Source organism: Procambarus clarkii, chromosome 39 (genome assembly GCF_040958095.1).
Source record: "Procambarus clarkii isolate CNS0578487 chromosome 39, FALCON_Pclarkii_2.0, whole genome shotgun sequence".
Taxonomy (NCBI): domain Eukaryota; kingdom Metazoa; phylum Arthropoda; class Malacostraca; order Decapoda; family Cambaridae; genus Procambarus; species Procambarus clarkii.
This window is the reverse complement of record NC_091188.1, coordinates 2,844,348-2,861,645: the sequence shown is the minus strand read 5'-3', so window position 1 is coordinate 2,861,645 and position 17,298 is coordinate 2,844,348. Positions and strand designations below refer to the sequence as shown.

General features: G+C 43.0%; 1 protein-coding gene across 1 annotated transcript; it reads right to left on the bottom strand.

Annotated features, from left to right (window-relative positions):
* LOC138372473 (uncharacterized) lies at positions 1-4,128 on the bottom strand. Its single transcript, XM_069337935.1, has 6 exons — positions 3,783-4,128; positions 3,190-3,347; positions 2,657-2,800; positions 2,293-2,445; positions 1,497-1,879; positions 1-322 (listed from the first exon to the last, which is right to left on the bottom strand). The coding sequence occupies exons 1-5, from the start codon at positions 4,126-4,128 to the stop codon at positions 1,529-1,531; spliced, it is 1,152 nt and encodes a 383-aa protein (XP_069194036.1). The 3' UTR covers positions 1-322; positions 1,497-1,528.
* Between the last annotated feature and the right edge of the window lie 13,170 nt (positions 4,129-17,298).

Genomic DNA, 17,298 nt, shown 5'->3' with positions numbered 1-17,298 from the left:
GCAGGCACTAGGGAGTAACTAAGAGGCAAATGAAGTTCAATCTATAAATACAGCTGTATCCACATGGGAGCATCGGAGTCCAGTTATTTAGAGAAACTGTGTTGTCATCAATAAGTTAGGTGCACAATGCCAGCCCTAGGAAGAGGGTTAAGGGTTAGTTGTCCATATATCATTCCTCCCTCAACGTATAGTCTCCAGTGCCTATATGAGTGTCTCTTTCAGTAGGTCGCTGCTGGGGGTGCTGTCGAGGTGGTAGGACTATCAAAGACGTGGCCAGTCCATGGACTTTTCATGACGTCCGGAGCGTCCTGAAGTTTCTGATCTGAAGGATCAAAACAAGGCGGTGAGTTAATTATATATACGTAAACCTTGAGTGAGCTGCATGTCAGTTAATCTACTTTGTTCTGAAGATCAGCTTTTGGCTCCCACATAGTACTATACGCAGTTCTTGAGTCTGTACGTCTATGAAAAGAATGCTTTGAGTCTGGCCACAGAGATAATTAATTCCCATTTTCTTTAAAATTATGAAAACGGGAATTGAACGTCAGTGGAGTGACTGGCTATTTTTTTTCACCAGCAGTGACTCGATCACTCTACACTCCTAGAGGCAAATATAAACATCATAAAGTGAAGCTCTTATCAAAATAAATAATGAATATTATAAAACGTAAAAAATACGTGTATGATCACAATTTTAGTACATCTCCGGTGGAATTCACCGAGAGCAAGAACCAAGGTAAAAGAATTGTTCGTAAATGTTAAACAAAGACGGATATGTAACCCGAACGTTATACCCCGTTCTTGCTGTATATTCACTGAGTTTACTTTAGTCCTGGACTATTATCAGAAAGTATACTTTCTGGCTGGTCAGCAAGCTACTGTGGTGGCATTAATAACCCTCCAGAGGTTGTTATTGTTGATTTCAGGACGACGATGCTCAAGGGGTTAATATTGGCCTTGAGCAGACGATGAGTCACAATAACGTGGCTGAAAAATGTTGACCAGACTAGAAAGTGAAGGGACGACGACGTTTCGGTCCGTCCTGGACCATTCTCAAGTCGATTGTGACTTGAGAATGGTACAGGACGGACCGAAACGTCGTCGTCCCTTTACTTTCTAGTGTGTGGTCTGGTCAACATTGGCCCTAAGCTCAGCCCCAACCTTGGAAGTAATGCCGGGCGCGGAGCATTCTTTTGGGGTACTCAGCCTGTAAGCGCCCTGACGAGCCCTTAGAACATCCACTTGAGCATAACATGATTGAGTACGGAACATATCCTAACACTTACAGTAATCTTTCCTAAATAAATTCCGTCGAGTCCAAGTGGTTGTGTAAATTAGGTTAATACGAGCCGCCTCCTCGCTGCAGTAGCACATTCATGAATTATTCAGATCAGGCAAACTTACATATAAATGTTATAAATAAAAGTGACATAATGATACTAATCTGTTGGTCGTGTGAGCTATAACAGTTGGTAAGTAGTTTGTAAACTGTTTACCTCCTCATTGGCTGCTGGTGTTATCAGCGAAGTTAGTATCCCCCTCCTAGTCCATAGCCGCTTCCACCAAAGCCATAGCCGCTTCCTCCATGGTCATAGCCGCTTCCACCAAGGCCATAACTGCCTCCACCAAGGCCATAACCGCCTCCACCAAGGCCATAGCCGCCTCCATGACCCCCGCCGCCGCCATGACCGCTTTGCCCGTAGCCTCCACCACCACCGTGGCCATATTGGTCCCTATAGCCACCATGGTCGCCGTAGGAGCTCTGGTGACCCTCGTGGCCCTTGTTGGCGAAGTAGCCGTCGTGGCCAGCATAGTGGTTGTGGTACTTGCCCTTGTCGTGGTAGCCCTTGTTGTCGTGCTGGTCTTGGTGGTGTCCTCCCTGAAAGGGGACGAACAATAGCCTTCCATCAAGGGAAGAGTTTAACCCCTCACTCTACTGCTACTCCTTAAGAACAGTCTTCATCTAGATCACTGCAACGTGAACACATACAAGAATGCAGCCAAGAACACGTTTTGGAACAGTCAGACCTGGAAAGAAGCCGTTTACAAATATTTAAATATTCCCATTTTCTGTGCGTTGTTAGGTTTGGTTAGCTTAGTTTAGGTTAGGTTAGGCTAGGCTAGGTGGGTTGCATGGGCTAGGTGGGTTGCATGCATCAAAAGCACAGTGATGATTATCCATAAACTACACAGCACCGTTGTGTAGTTTATGGATAACCAACACTGTGCTTTTCACTGTGGTAAAGTTCCCAAATCAAACGTTTACAATTTAAACCATAAAAAGTGATGTACCTCGTAGTGGCCGCCATTGTAGTCGTTGCCGCTGTGGGCGCTGGAGTAGTCGTCGTAGTCGTCGTAGCTGTTGTAGTATTTGGTGTCGTCTTCGTCGTCGTAGAACTTCTTGCTGTGGTGGTACTCCTCCTTGTGATACACTTCCTTGTAGCCCTGTGGCACAGTCACCCAAGTTGATAAACACGACCACATAATTGTTCATGTTAGACCTAATTACCAAGCCCTTGTGCCCTACCCTAACCCCATATTAAACTACATTAACGACGAAAGTCCTGCCGAAGGCCCTCACGACTGTGACCTAAACTTACAGGTCACGGGGGTTATAATGCTCTACTTGAACGACCTTCATAGAGGCGCGACTGACCTTATCTTTGTGACCCTTGTTGTGGTGACCTTTGGAGCCGTCGTGGTGACCCTTCTGCCCCTTGTGACCCTTGTGAGCGCCCCCGTAGTACCTGTTCTTGTCGCCGTGGCCCCGATAGTAGTCGCCGTGGTCGTTGTGGTAGCTCTGGTAGAAGGGGGGAGCAGGAGGGAGAATGCTCACAGTGTTTACATATAGTAATGGCAGGTGGAGACAGAGCTGATGACAGGTGATGATTCGGATAATGACAGGTTATGACTGACGGAGATACAGATAATGCCAGGTGGAGATACAGAGATAATGCGAGGTAGGAGATACAGAGATAAAGTCAGGCAGTTGCTGAATTTATGAGTAATGAAGCAGAACTGTATTGTCCACCATCGATCACTGAAACCCAATATTACATGAAACTTTGTCATTTAATATTTCAGGAGTCTGTACCAATATAATATTGACAGTAATAGCTAACATAATAGTTATATTAAATAATTAACCATCACTAAGATAAAGTGAGGGTTGTATTGAGAAAGACTTACGCTATATCCGGCCTTGCCATGGTCGCCATAGTGGTTACCACTATGGCCATGGTTGGCATGGTAGCCGTCATTACCCTTGTAGCCTCCTTGGTCATAGTAGCCGCCATTGTCATGGTAGCTTCCATGATACCCGCCATGGCTCTTCACTCCTTCGTAACCTGTTTAAAACCGGTGAACGACTTAACTGGTGGTGATGCGAGAGAGAGAGAGAGAGAGAGAGAGAGAGAGAGGCAGAGAGAGAGAGAGAGGCAGAGAGACAGACAGACAGAGAGACAGAGAGACAGACAGACAGACAGACAGAGACACGCACACACACACACACAATGAAAATATTAATGGATTCTTGCACAACAGGATTAAGGACACCCAGAAACACAATCCATTTTTAGTACGCATTTCACCTACCAAAGCGGGGGGGACTAAATTAGGATTCACTTGGTTTAGTACATGTGTACGGTGTACTATTGGCGAATTTACACAGGGATTCCTCTATAAAATAGTCAACTAATCATGTACTGTGCTTTGAAGTTATACTCAGAGGATTATTTTCTAATTTATATTTATGATCTGGGACGCCAGAGCTAAAGTCGTACCTGTAGCGAAGGTGAGGAGGTCTGTAGCGGCCACAAGCGAGACCTGTTGACTTTCCGCCGGCAGGACGAGGTCCACTTCTACGGGTTCCTGTTGGAGGCCAACACTGACACCGGCCTCTGTGGGGTCCTGGAGGAGGCTAACATTGAGCTCGGCCTCTGTGGGGTCCTGGAGGAAGCTAACATTGAGCTCGGCCTCTGTGGGGTCCTGGAGGAGGCTGACACTGAGCTCGGCCTCTGTGGGGTCCTGGAGGAGGCTGACACTGAGCTCGGCCTCTGTGGGGTCCTGGAGGAGGCTAACATTGAGCTCGGCCCTCTCCTGCTGCCCCCTCGTGGAGGCCATCAGCATCGCCGCCATCAGCAGAACGCTGGCGGTCTGTACCATAAGAACGTTGCCACATTATCCTCAACACACGTTGGTGAAACATTCACATTTGAACTGAATGTATTACGGAAAAAATAAACCTAAATAAATTAAAAAAAGATACAAGCATGTCAATTTCCCGAGTGATAAGAGGCCGGAAAAATCAAAACTGTAAACATCATCTCGGTATTAAAATCCTGTAAAAAGTTATCACCAAACACCCCCAGAACGTCGAGGTGTTTACCAACCAATCTAATTTGGGTCATAGCAGCGGCGAGGGTCCTTCAGAGGAGGCCGTGTGGGAGTGCCAGGAGCGGGACTCAAGTGCAGTCACCTGGTGGTGGCTGGTGCTTATATACTGGGCCCTCAAGGCCCCCTGCTGGCCCTTGTGGGCCAGCAGGTGGCTCTCTCTGGATCGTGTCTCGTAGATGATCATCTGGTCGGTGCATATGTTTAACATATGCACCAATATGACCAATATGACACAAATGCAGGGTATCCAGTAGATCTGGAACTTTACCTAGCCTAGCCTAGCCAGACCTAATCTAGCCTAACGTAACCTACCCTAGCCTAACCATTCGCCTTGTGACTGCTAAATAGATACATCAACTTTCCTTTGTGTCACACACAACAGTGGACCCAATTCTCTGTATAAAACCAACCAACACTAAAGGAAAGTTAGGTTTATTATTTGGTCCTATTGTTCCAGACGTATAGTTATAGCACATGTACTCATGAGTACAAATACGGATCTAAATACAATCATCTTCAACACCAATATGTGTTTCGTGCAATAGTAGTATAGTCTCTATCAGTGGGAAATGAATTAAGATTAATTTCTATTTTAATTAATTTCTTAATTAATTAAGATCACATTGCAAGGCGTCGTGGGTATTATCTTCATAAAACAGTAAATCTTTCATTTCACATCAGATAACCGTGATTTGATTTGACTCTGGAGGCGGCTAGTTTATTGTGCGCCCCACATTAATCCTGTGAGCGTTAGTGCATAAGGATTACAGAGGGCACAAAAGGTCTTTATCAGACCTCAATGGAGATTATTACATTAACAATTTCATCTATCCTTCACACCATATAATTACAATGTCTGCTAGTTATGGAGAATGTTCTATTTCAAGAGTTTTATATTTACAATTGCTCGAGCAATGGAGATATTACAGAGTGATAGAGGAGCTGCTGTTTGCTATTATTAGTCTTCACTACTTGTCTCTTAATCTCATATGTCGTTTATCTACTGGGAGTGAAATATGGATACAGTGCAAGGATTTCAGGTGAGACGTTTCTCGTCCGGGCTGAGAAAGTTCTCCAGGGCGGGGCTGAGTGGAGACAGTTCCCAGTCAACACAATACTGGAGACGAATCAATTATCTGTAGTCCAGTTGACGGGTTGCGTGAGTCCACCAGACACAATGATGGTGGTGTGGCAGCGACCAACGCGTCTGGTTATGCGTCACTGAACTGTCTTTTTTAGCATTTTGTTTAAGTCCAAATGTTAAAAAACACCTGAAGCACAGTAATGGAGTGAGATGTTATTGTTATGTTTCTTTTGGTGACCCAGATATTCAGTCTTTGCGTTCTGCTAAAGTGTCTATAATGATATATTTATTATTTTATCTAAATTATCTCATCAATGATATATTTATTATTTTATCTAAATTATCTCATCAAATTGAATTGCAGGAGTCTTCTTCAGTTACCTATTATAAGAGAATTTAATACATTAATATATGATATATATATACCTTTACTAATATTCTTCATCATATTATGTCATTTGTATTGAAGTAAATTTAATAATATTTATGTATTAAATTCTGTATTATGTATTATGTATATTATTAAATCTACTTCAATACAAATGACATAATATGATGAAGAATATTAGTAAAGGTATATATACCATTTATTAATGTTTATGTATTTATTATTTTTATTGATTTATTAATAAAGAGATTTTTAGTAAAACTATAGTATATGAGCGCTGAATGCTGTCTGTGATTGGTGTTTGTTGTTCGAATGGCCAATTGTTGTTGTTGTTAAAGATTCGCTACCCGGAACAAAAAGTTCCAAGTAGCACGGGCTATGGTGAGCCCGTGAATTTATTTTGAGTAATTACATGTCTGAGGTCATTGAGGCTTCCCCGGTGAAGATACCACAAGTCAGATATATGGATATATGAGTAAATAACAGCAATCAAGGCAGAGCACATATATCTACATATATCCATATAGCTACATAGTACCGGACTTTAGAGAATATTCATGCCTTTTAGATGCTTTTATATTTGTGTATATTGTATAAGGCAATTGAAATTAAATTTATTGTCAACGTGAACTTTCTTAAGGAAGTTCCCTGCAACTCTGTTCTCAGTTTGGGTGTTATTTATTACTAGTTCAGTTTGATTCGTTGATTTATTTCGGATTGTTATTCGTTTTTTTTGTGTTGTGTGAGTTTGTTTGTGTTCTGGCATACATGTTTTTTTGTTTGTTTTAGTTTAGTATTTACTGTGAAAGTTATATTAAATGTTTCAGCATTTGAGAAAATAGTGCTTGTGTCATCAGCAAAGAGTATTGGGTTAAGGTGTAGTGTGGCATTTTTTTTTATAATTTCTGCAAATACAGAAAAGGAGTGGGCCAGGTAAACTACCCTGAGGAACGCCAGTATTAACTGACAACGTCTGAAAACGTGTCGTTCACGATAACACACTGAGGACTGACGCCGAGGAAATATTTATATCCATCTTTTACTAATTATCTCACCTGTGTTTCTCATGGCAACCCAACTCGTCCTCCTAACAGAACCCTGGATAAATCCATATTAAATAATGCCTATTACATGTAAAAATCACAATAGTACCCCAAAGTATGCTATTTTAAATGAACAAATCCACAAGGGCCGTGACGAGGATTCGAACCTGCGTCCGGGAGCATCCCAGACGCTGCCTAAATCGACTGAAGCATCACGCAATTGTGATTTCTGTGTGTATGTTATTTTCTCGGGTGTTAACAACTGACAGCCTCACCAAAATAGTAGACTCAGGACTCTAGTGATAATCTTAAAGAAACATAAAAGTCAACAATAGAAGCAGAGGGGCTATTAACAGTAAATATTGCGCAATGAAGCCAGGTATATTAACTCTTAGTGACCGTCTGACGGGATACGGGTTAGAGGCTTGGGGCCACAAAACCAGCCATGGAACAATAACAAAGTTAGTAAAGGTGGTTCAGCTCTAACTTAATCCAGCTTTCGTATATTGCCTCACTATCTTTATTAACTTTCCTATCACAATCAGAGAGTAAAAGCAGGCGATTCATTTACCAGTAGTAGATACATTACCCAGTGGTGGATACATCAACTTGTGTGGGGATACAATCAACTGATATCCAGCAGGATATCAGTTTTCGTTTCATCCTCCAAAAATACATTGGAGCTAAGAAGAGATTTATGTAACTGGCCAACAGCCATATATTTTATTTAATGTCAGGGAGGAGCGGTTATCCGCGAGGCAACGCCCCCGGAAGCAGGCTGGTGCAGCTTCCATGTCTCACCTCGTTATCCACAAATTATTGGGAGTTGGAATGATACTAGAAGGTTTTGATTAGAGCGCTGCGAAGGTGTATAATTTACGCATTTGTTAGCTCACTTTTATGGCAAGACTTATGCGTGGGAGGATTGTGAGAGGTGGTTTGTAGAGCACAGCCACTCACGCTAACTTCAACTGGTGATCAGAGTCAATACAAGCACTCACGCCATTGATTGAGATTGATTGTGATTGCAATCAGGCGTGATTGATTCACGCCTTCATTGCACGAGGAGTTAAGAAAAAAATACAATAATTAAGCAGGCGATGAGTCACAATAACGTGGCTGAAGTATGTTGACCAGACCACACACTAGAAGTTGAAGGGACGAAGACGTTTCGGTCCGTCCTGAACCATTCTCAAGTCGATTGTGTCGACTCAAGTCGATTCACAATCGACTTGAGAATGGTCCAGGACGGACCGAAACGTCGTCGTCCCTTCAACTTCTAGTGTGTGGTCTGATCTACAATAATTAATTTTTTCCGTAGTGGGTAATTTAAGCTGTATCTAATCAGGTCATATTATCTCTTCAAGTAAGACTGCTGGGATAATTAAACCACCAAGAACATAATAAAAACATTGGAAAAATGCACAATTAAACCCTGCCTTTGCCAAGGTAAACGGCACAAAATGTGAGGTAAAATTTATTACAAACAGATTAATAGGACTTGGGAAACATATTTATAACACCTGTTATAAAGCCCAACTCTAGCTCCAGTAGGAGCCCGTTAAGCCAGTCACTGTAAGGTCATCATTTCTAGTACCTTGTAAAAAAATAGTAGTTTAAGAATTACCATGAGCCTTAAGGGGATTAGAGAAACGCTCTCTGTTTGCTAACAGATGTCTGAAGTCGTCTGCTCCTGTATCCACCTGTGTAAAAAAAAGGCAATTGCAACACACTTCTAACCACAAAGCGATCCATGAAGTGGCTATGGATCATTAAATCTGAAACAAGTCGTATGTTGTGGTTTATCGTTCTCCTTACTACCTTGAATCTTGAATGTATTTTGTGCACAGGCCGTATTCCAGCCCGTTCTCCAAAGAAACACCTAAAGTCCATTCCATCCACCTGCCAAGCCTCCTGTTCATGACTGAAAAATGGTTTACACACGACTCACAACTGCTGACGTTCGAACATATCCGGAACAAGTGCTTCACTGACGAATTTTGTTCGAACCACCACACTGTTAACACAGCCCGTCCTCCAAACAAAGATCCGAAAGTGATTCCATACACCCGCCAAACCCCCTGTTTATGAATGAAAAGCGGTTTACACACGACTCATAACTGCTGACGTTCGAACATATCCGGAACAAGTGCTTCACTGACGAATTTTGTTCGAACCACCACGCTGTTAATGCTTCACCCACGTACTACAAATACAAATAATCACCAACAGAACCTCTTAACCAAACCTAAACTACGCCTAACTGTACAATGAATTTTAGTGTATATTAATATTAATTTATATATGAAAACTAATCTATTTTTATTACACAGTATGAACAAGTTGATAAATAGTTATATAATACGCTATAAAAGGGTAAGGTAAGGTAATTAGCAGGAGAAAACATTAACCATTACGACTATATAGCACTTGGAAAGAATGTGAGGAAAAGGGTTTAGGATAGGATCGAAGGAAGGAAGGAATGGTGCCCAACCACTTGGACGGTCGGGGATTAAACGCCGACCTGCATGAAGCGAGACCGTCGCTCTACCGTCCAGCCCAAGTGGTTGGGCACTTCTGCGTTGAACATTAAAAAATAAAAGAATATTTTTATGCACCACGTAAAGTTAAAAGTTTTTATTTATGCAATTTTATATTTTTACTTTATTTTACAAGAGTAAAACATCATATTATTGTCTATTACATTACATAGGTTACAGGTGTTGTTACATACGGTCGAGATGTTACAGGTGTTATTAATAGGAAGATCTCAAGAAGTATCCTTACAGGTGTTCTCATTAATAAGGTTAATTAAACGTCGCATTAATGCCCACATTTCTTGTCCGTTTAAATGAAATAATCTGCATCTACGTTCCGGGCTCCAAAAAGAAGCTCTCTGTTGTATTAAAAAATTAATTTTTCAATCCAATTTGAGGATTTTTTATCGTACAGCATAAACAAGTTTTGACATTTGAAAAGTTTTCAGATTCAGTCAATGAAATCTAATGCTATATTCCCTTCAGGCAAATTACTTTTAGTACCAAACGTTCCTCAGCATTAAAATTCTCTAAGCAATTCTAGTTCATCATCGACAAATTCTTATAACTCCTGCAAACATTCTATCTTTCGTTGTTATCACTTATTATAACTCTTTCGAGCACATACTAAAATTATTGTTGTATATTTGTTATCCGTTGCATTCTTAATTCTATTTAGCCATACTATTTTGTAAATTATTTTGTGATTTAAAAGGTAAATATACTGCGGGTTTCTGTTCGTATGTTAGTGGAGCATACTATTGTCTGCAAGACCCAGTGGAACACTGGAGCCCTCGTGGAACACTCCAGCATTGGTGGAACACGCACGGGCAAGAAAAGTACCATTGTAAGCAGTTCTAGGCGTTGGTAATTGTCCTGGGGGGGGGGGATTAAAATGACGAGAGATGACGTCCAATCCATTTAAGATTAAACTTAATTGAATAGACTTCATTCAATAATCTTAATTTAATAAAATCGGGAGTAAAATCATAACGAAAAATATTTTAAATATATCTTGAAATACAGTTTCATAAGTACGTAAAGTGAAGCCCTCCCTAAGGACTGGCGACTTTGCCAACAAACTTCACAGGGAAAGAAGGATTATAGACAAGGACCGACCTGCAGGTTTTCCCTTTGTGTGTCTCTCTCTGTCTCTCACTCACTCTCTCTCTCTCCCTCTCGCCTTTACTTCATGTAACAAGTTTATCAAAGTGGGTTGTTAAAGCAGGAACTGGTGAAGAGGAAGGTGGTCTTAGGAGAGGCGGTGCAAGAGGAAGGCGCGTATATGCACCACACTGAGGTACCCTGGGTGAGAGTTACTCAGGGGAAAAGAGAAACAAAGCCACAGCGGTGTCAGACAAAATGTATATGCCGTAGAAGAGACAGGGGAAAAAAAGAGACAGTATTGAAGGACAGAGTCAGGGCAATAGTGTAGTAAGGTTACCTGAAGAAGGTCACTGCTGCCGACAGAACAGTGACGTGTAGTGCAGCAGTGAGGGCATTGATGTTACATCCGGCTCGTCCTGAATTTCATTCTCAGGCAGGTCGAAACGTCTGGGCACGTTTTCTCAAACCTGCTGAGAAAGTTAAAAGTCCCCGTTTAACATGATACTGAGTGGTGTAAATTGAAAATAATTCTCCGTTTACAATTTACAAATACTAAAGAGAAACATTATAGAAGACTTGAAACATAGCAAAAAATTGCAGAAAATCAACAGGTTGCACCAAATTTCAGTGATAACTAAAATATACCAATTGAACAAGACCTCAACATTTCACATTAACAAATTCAGGGAGAAACTGTCAGAATCAAAATTGATGACACAACTCGTGTAACAGGAAACTGATCTCAACAGGATCTAAACAACTTGTTAACAAGCCATCTCTCTGTGAAAGTAATTCCTTAATAATGTTTTCTGGATGGATGATTTCATTCAGGGAGCCGGATATCGTTCTCTTGTGAATTATTTCCTGAAGTGCAGATGTGGACACGAGGCTAGGAAAAGATGATTGAATATTTCCTCATGTCCCATTTAACCTTATCAAGGTCAGCATTTTGTATGACTCTTAGTTCGCATCCATACAAGCTGAGACATTGATCAATAATTGTAATTTTAACCAATCAAGATGATCAAAAAGAATTATAATGACACTTGTTCTAATCTTCAGTCTGGTGCCATATCTCTGAACTTGTGTGTTTTTAGTATTTGTGCCTGCAGGATCGAGATGTTAGCTCTTGGACCCCTGCCTTTCGAAGCACTGGTTGTCTAATGTGCTGACACCCGAGATGTTTTTGCACTATCATGTCTAATACATATTTTTCTCTCTCATACATACACACATCCCCAGGAAGCAGCCCATAGCAGCTGTCCTATTCATAGGTACATATTTACTGTTAGGTGAACAGACGCATCCGGTGTGAGTGTGTACTCACCTATTTGTGCTTGCGGGGGTTGAGCTTTGGCTCTTTGGTCCCGCCTCTCAACTGTCAAGTGTGTGTGTGTGTGTGTGTGTGTGTGTGTGTGTGTGTGTGTGTATGTGTGTGTGTGTGTGTGTGTGTGTGTACTCACCTAGTTGTACTCACCTAGTTGTGCTTGCGGGGGTTGAGCTCTGGCTCTTTGGTCCCGCCTTTCAACCGTCAATCAACAGGTGTACAGGTTCCTGAGCCTATTGGGCTCTATCATATCTACACTTGAAACTGTGTATGGAGTCAGCCTCCACCACATCGCTTCCTGTGTGTGTGTGTGTGTGTGTGTGTGTGTGTGTGTGTGTGTGTGTGTGTGTGTGTTGACTATTTGTGCCTGCAGGATCGAGCAGTTACTTCTCGCGCAGAGTAAATCCAGGTGCCAATGGTGGAATTGAAGACGTCAGTTATTGTCGCTCCAAATGTGATCACTGCAAGGTTGACTTTTCCTGTTTTTATGTCAATACATTCGTAACACCTGAGAGTCTGAGATTAGAGCTGCCTTCCAGAGTTGAATAATTTGGCCATTATGATAAAATCTCTGGAGCCGGACGAAGGGGGGGTTTTCCTCTCCACCCTGCTGTGAATTCTCTGTGTAATGTATTCGGAGGTTTTGAAGTATACTTAAGGTTGCTTTAGGCAGACAGCGTGGCATTCTAATCGTTTCAGATACCATATACTGTAAGTTTGTATTTCCGTAAGCCAGTGCATTATATGGTGGCTAATTGACAGCTTAAACACTGTCCCAAAGTGTTTACACATCTACACACACACACACATATATATATATTGTGACGGTAACGCGTTGGTGTTCGGCTGTTTAAGGCTAGGGGTATGGCCTCGTCACATAGTTATAAAAAAAATAGAAAAACTGGAACTTCGTCTGTGGTAAGGTAAGGAGAAGACACACAAAACACAAGTAAAACTTTAACAATGAAATTTTAATGACGTTAAATAAATCAAAACATGAAAATAATGCACAAACAAATTCTTATAATAAAATCAATGAATCAAAATAATAAGAATTCTTAAATGACAAAATGAAAAGTTACGTTAAGGCAAAATAACAAGAAGTGCAATACAACAGTAAGTGGGAGGTGCTGGAATATTGGCTTAAAGCCACCACCTCTCTCAGTACACTCTAGAGTCTAGCTGGGAGGTGTGCTGGCTACGAAAGCACGGAACATTCTGAAGACTGATGTTGGGGCGACCCCAGACATCGGGTAGTATTGGGGGGCGAGTGCAGGTGCAGCCAGACCGGCGACCAATCAGCGGAGCCGTAGCGATCAACGGGTAGTTTGGTGATTTGGGTCCGAACAGGTGGCGGGCTGCATACGTTTCTGCTCACCCTTGCAAGCCTTGCTGGTGTTGTTGTCGTTGTTGGACATTTCTTCCATAGTCTTTTTATATAATTGTGAAGACGTAATTTTGGAGGGAAGAGCAGGCTCAATCTCTTGAAGGAGATTATCGTCACAACTCTCCCCCGAAGCCTGCGGTTCTGGAAGAAGTACGTCGTTATGTGGTGGAGTATTAGATGGAGTTGCTTCTACTTCATAAACTCTGGAGAGATCATGGGCTAAGATGTTGTCAGACTCTTGGTATAGCGTGTCTCCAGGTTGAATTTCTGCAGTTAGCAAGCCCATAGTAGAAGACGTTGAGATGAGAAGTGGGCGTGCTGCAGGAGGTGTAGGGTGGTGTGGTCCGTATTGATGGTGGACCGAGCACTTTTCAGGTGTGGAGTGAAGTGCTGAAGCTTCAGGATGAGGAAGAGTAGCTCCTTGCCAATTGTTCCGTCGTTCCTTGTAGCAGTAGTCGCTGACAGGTGTATTCTTCTCGCCTCGTTGCTGCATCACGACACCACCATCGTCGGTACCATTGGCGTCGACATGGAGGATGTAGGGCTTATCTGACGAGGTGAGAGTGGAATTAGAAGAGGGCATAGGAGCACGAGTATTATCCTGAAAGCATTTGGGAAGATCATTAAGGATTTTGGAATTAGAAAGCGCCGACTCCTTGTCAGTGCTTTCGGGAGAAGAAGCCGGGATGGTCTCACTGTGGATGTAGGGTTCTGTGAAGGTAGAACAATTAATCAAGACAGTGGGAGGAGTACCATTATATTGCTTCAGGAGGTTGACGTGGCACAGCTGGGTCTTCCGCCGCCTATCTGGAGTCTCTATCACATAATTATTATTATTCCTGCACTCTTTGACGCAGTAGGGTCCTGAAAATCTGTTCTGTAAAGGTGAACCTGGGATAGGGAAATAAGCAAGGACGAAGTCTCCCGGCTTGAATTTTCTTACTTTGCTGGTCTGGTCGTAATGAGTCTTCATTCTCACCTGGGCTTTCAATAGATTATCATGGGCAAAGCGGTGGACTCTCTCTAGAATGTGCTGAAGGTTTTGAAGAAACTGGGGCACATTCTGATGCTCACTGAAGGTGGCATCTCTGAGAGAGTCTTTGAAAGCCTTAAGGGGAGTACGGCACTTACGGCCGTAGAGCATCTCATAAGGAGATACTCCTAGGGACTCATTGGGGAGACTTCTGAAAATACACATTATTAGGTCAATCTGCTTATCCCAATCCTTTGAGGTTTCACTACAAAACTTTTTCAAGAGTGCTTTGATGGTCTGATGACTACGTTCAAGAGAACCCTGTGAAGCAGGATGATAGGGGCTGGACAATACCTGTTTGATGTTGAACTCCTCCAGTGTTCTTTTGAAGAGATCACTGGTGAAGTTGGTGCCACAGTCACTTTGAATCTCCCTGGGAAATCCGTATTGAGTGAAGATCTTCAGTAGATGTTTGATAACCGTAGCAGCCGTGATGTTCTTCACTGGAACTGCTATGGGAAATCTGGTGGTAGGACACAGGATGGTTAGGATGTAGGCGTTACCTGAACTGGTCCGAGGTAAAGGACCAACACAGTCTATTATGAGTCTGTGGAAAGGTTCCGCAGGCACCTGTATGGGAATCAGTGGTGCTCTGGGAATGGAGACGTTCGGTTTGCCTGCCCTCTGACATGTATGACACTGTTTTACGTACTGTTTGACGTTGTTTACCATACCTGGCCAGTAGTAGTCTTGACGAATCCCATGGTAAGTCTTGTTGAAGCCGTAGTGGGAGAATGCTCCGTGGGCCAGGTGTAGAATAGTGGGCCGCAGGCAGGTGGGAATCACAAGTTGTTCGGTGTTGGCCCAATCGTCCTCCTCCTTCAGTTTACTGGGTCTATATCTGCGGTAGAGCAAGTCGTTCTCTAGGAAGAACCCAGGAATACTGTCGGGTTGAGTCTCAGCCTGGAAAAACAATGGTGTTAAAGTAAGATCTTCCCTCTGCAACTTACGGAACTCCAACTTGGTCAGATGCGGGGGTAGTTTCTGAGGGTCTTGAGGGACAGCGGTAGCAGTAGAGTCAGCTGGCTGTGGACGTGCGGCTTGTGCACGGGTGGTCACGAGAACCGGAGGAGAAACTTCACTCTCTTGAACCTCTGCTGGAACATACTCAAGAATAGGGTTACTTGGCACAGAGTTACACACCTGGGGTTTGTCCATGACGATCAGGTTGGTCGGTTGCAGGTCTTCTGCCAAGTCGTTGCCTAGGAGAAGTTGCACTCCAGGCATGGGAAAAGGCTTTTCCCTGACGGCGACTTGGACTTTCCCGTTCACGTAGGGACAATCCAGGTGGACTCTGGCGAGAGGGTATGGAGTAGTAGCAGTGAGGTCAGTGATGAAGACCGTTTCCCCGGTGTAGACTATGTTGGGCACAGCCGACTTCAAGATGATCGATTGTAGAGCCGCTGTGTCCCTCAAGATCTTCAATTTGAAACGTCCCTCCGGATTTGAACCGTTGGCAGAGACAGTTCCAGTATACAGGTGGTTACTGAAAAGAGAAAGATCATTAACATCAACACCAACATTCATCACAGGCTTACCGGACTTAGGAGGAGTTGGTTTGGGTCGTTGTTGGTCAGTGGTTCCCTTGTATTGAGACTTACCACACTTGTCTATGGTATGTCCATAGAGTCTACAATACTTGCAGTACAGTTGTGAACCAGCTTGATCGGGGCTCACCTTCTCGTAACTGTACCACGACTTCTTACTGGAGGATGGTTCAGGTGTCAGCCGGTGGATGAGGCTGTAAGTGTCAGCCGACTTAGCACACTTCAGGTAGTCGGTTTCTTCTTTATCTGCTAAGTAGAGGCGGACAGGAGGCGGCACACGTCTCAAGAATTCTTCAACAAGCATCAGGTTCACGAGTTCTGTAAAAGTAGAGACATGTGCTGCTTCCAGCCATTTCATGAAATACCTCCGTTTCGTGTTAGCAAACTCGAGGAAGGTAGTGGTACTTGCCTTCAGGTGGTCACGGAATTTCCTTCTATAACTCTCAGTAGAGAGGAGGTAGGCGTCCAACACTGCTTGTTTCAGAGTGTAGTAGTCATTCTCAGACGCCAAAGTACTGAGTGTGACTGCAGCTCTACCTGTAAGATGGACTCTGAGAAGTGTGGCCCATTGGTCGACAGGCCAACTGAGTTGATTAGCAAGGGTTTCAAAGGTGGTAAAGAACACATCAACTTCTGCTTCTACAAAGGATGGCATTAACTTACTTGCATGTGATATATTAAAACTGACGGGAAGATTTGCAGTAGCTTGCTGGCGTTGAGTGAAGTGTGAAGTTTCCAGGGCGATTTCACGTTGACGACACTCTAGAGCCAGAGTTGCTTGTTGCTTGTCATGTTCGCGTTGCATCTCCAACTCTCGTCGTTTGGTTTCAAGCTGTACTCGTTCCCGCTCCTGGAGTGTTTCAAGCTGTACTCGTTCCCGCTCCTGGAGTAGTGCAACCTCACGTTCCTGGAGGGCGAGTCCACGTTCGTGTTCTTCTCTTCTCAAAGCAGCTTCACGTTCTCTGAGGGTGATTTCTCGTTCTTGTTCTTCTCTTCGTATGGCAGCAGCTCGTTCTTGTTGTTCGAGGGCTTCCCTTTGCTGCTCACGTTCAATCTTGGCCAGCTCTAGTTTAAGTTTCATCGTTGCCAAGTCAGTTTTATCTGCAATATAGTAAGTTTCATGAGTTTCAGAGTCTATCTTACCTTGCTCTAAATAGTAATCCAGCAACAGGTTGTGTAGGTCATTTTTGTTGGCTTGGTAGGGAACTTCTAGTTGATACTCATGTGCAAGAGTTTGTAGTTCAGTCCTCTTGGCACGACTCAAAGTCCCTATTTCACCTGCTGGATTTGCACGGAAAGTTTGGAGACGAAACATGGTGAAATTAGCAAATAAAGGTACACGAATGTTCAATAATGAAATGTCAGAAACAGGACAACGTGGCAACTGGTACCTATCCTGTGTGATCTTTAACAATTAACGTTAAGTGAAAGATATTAAATGATTAAATTA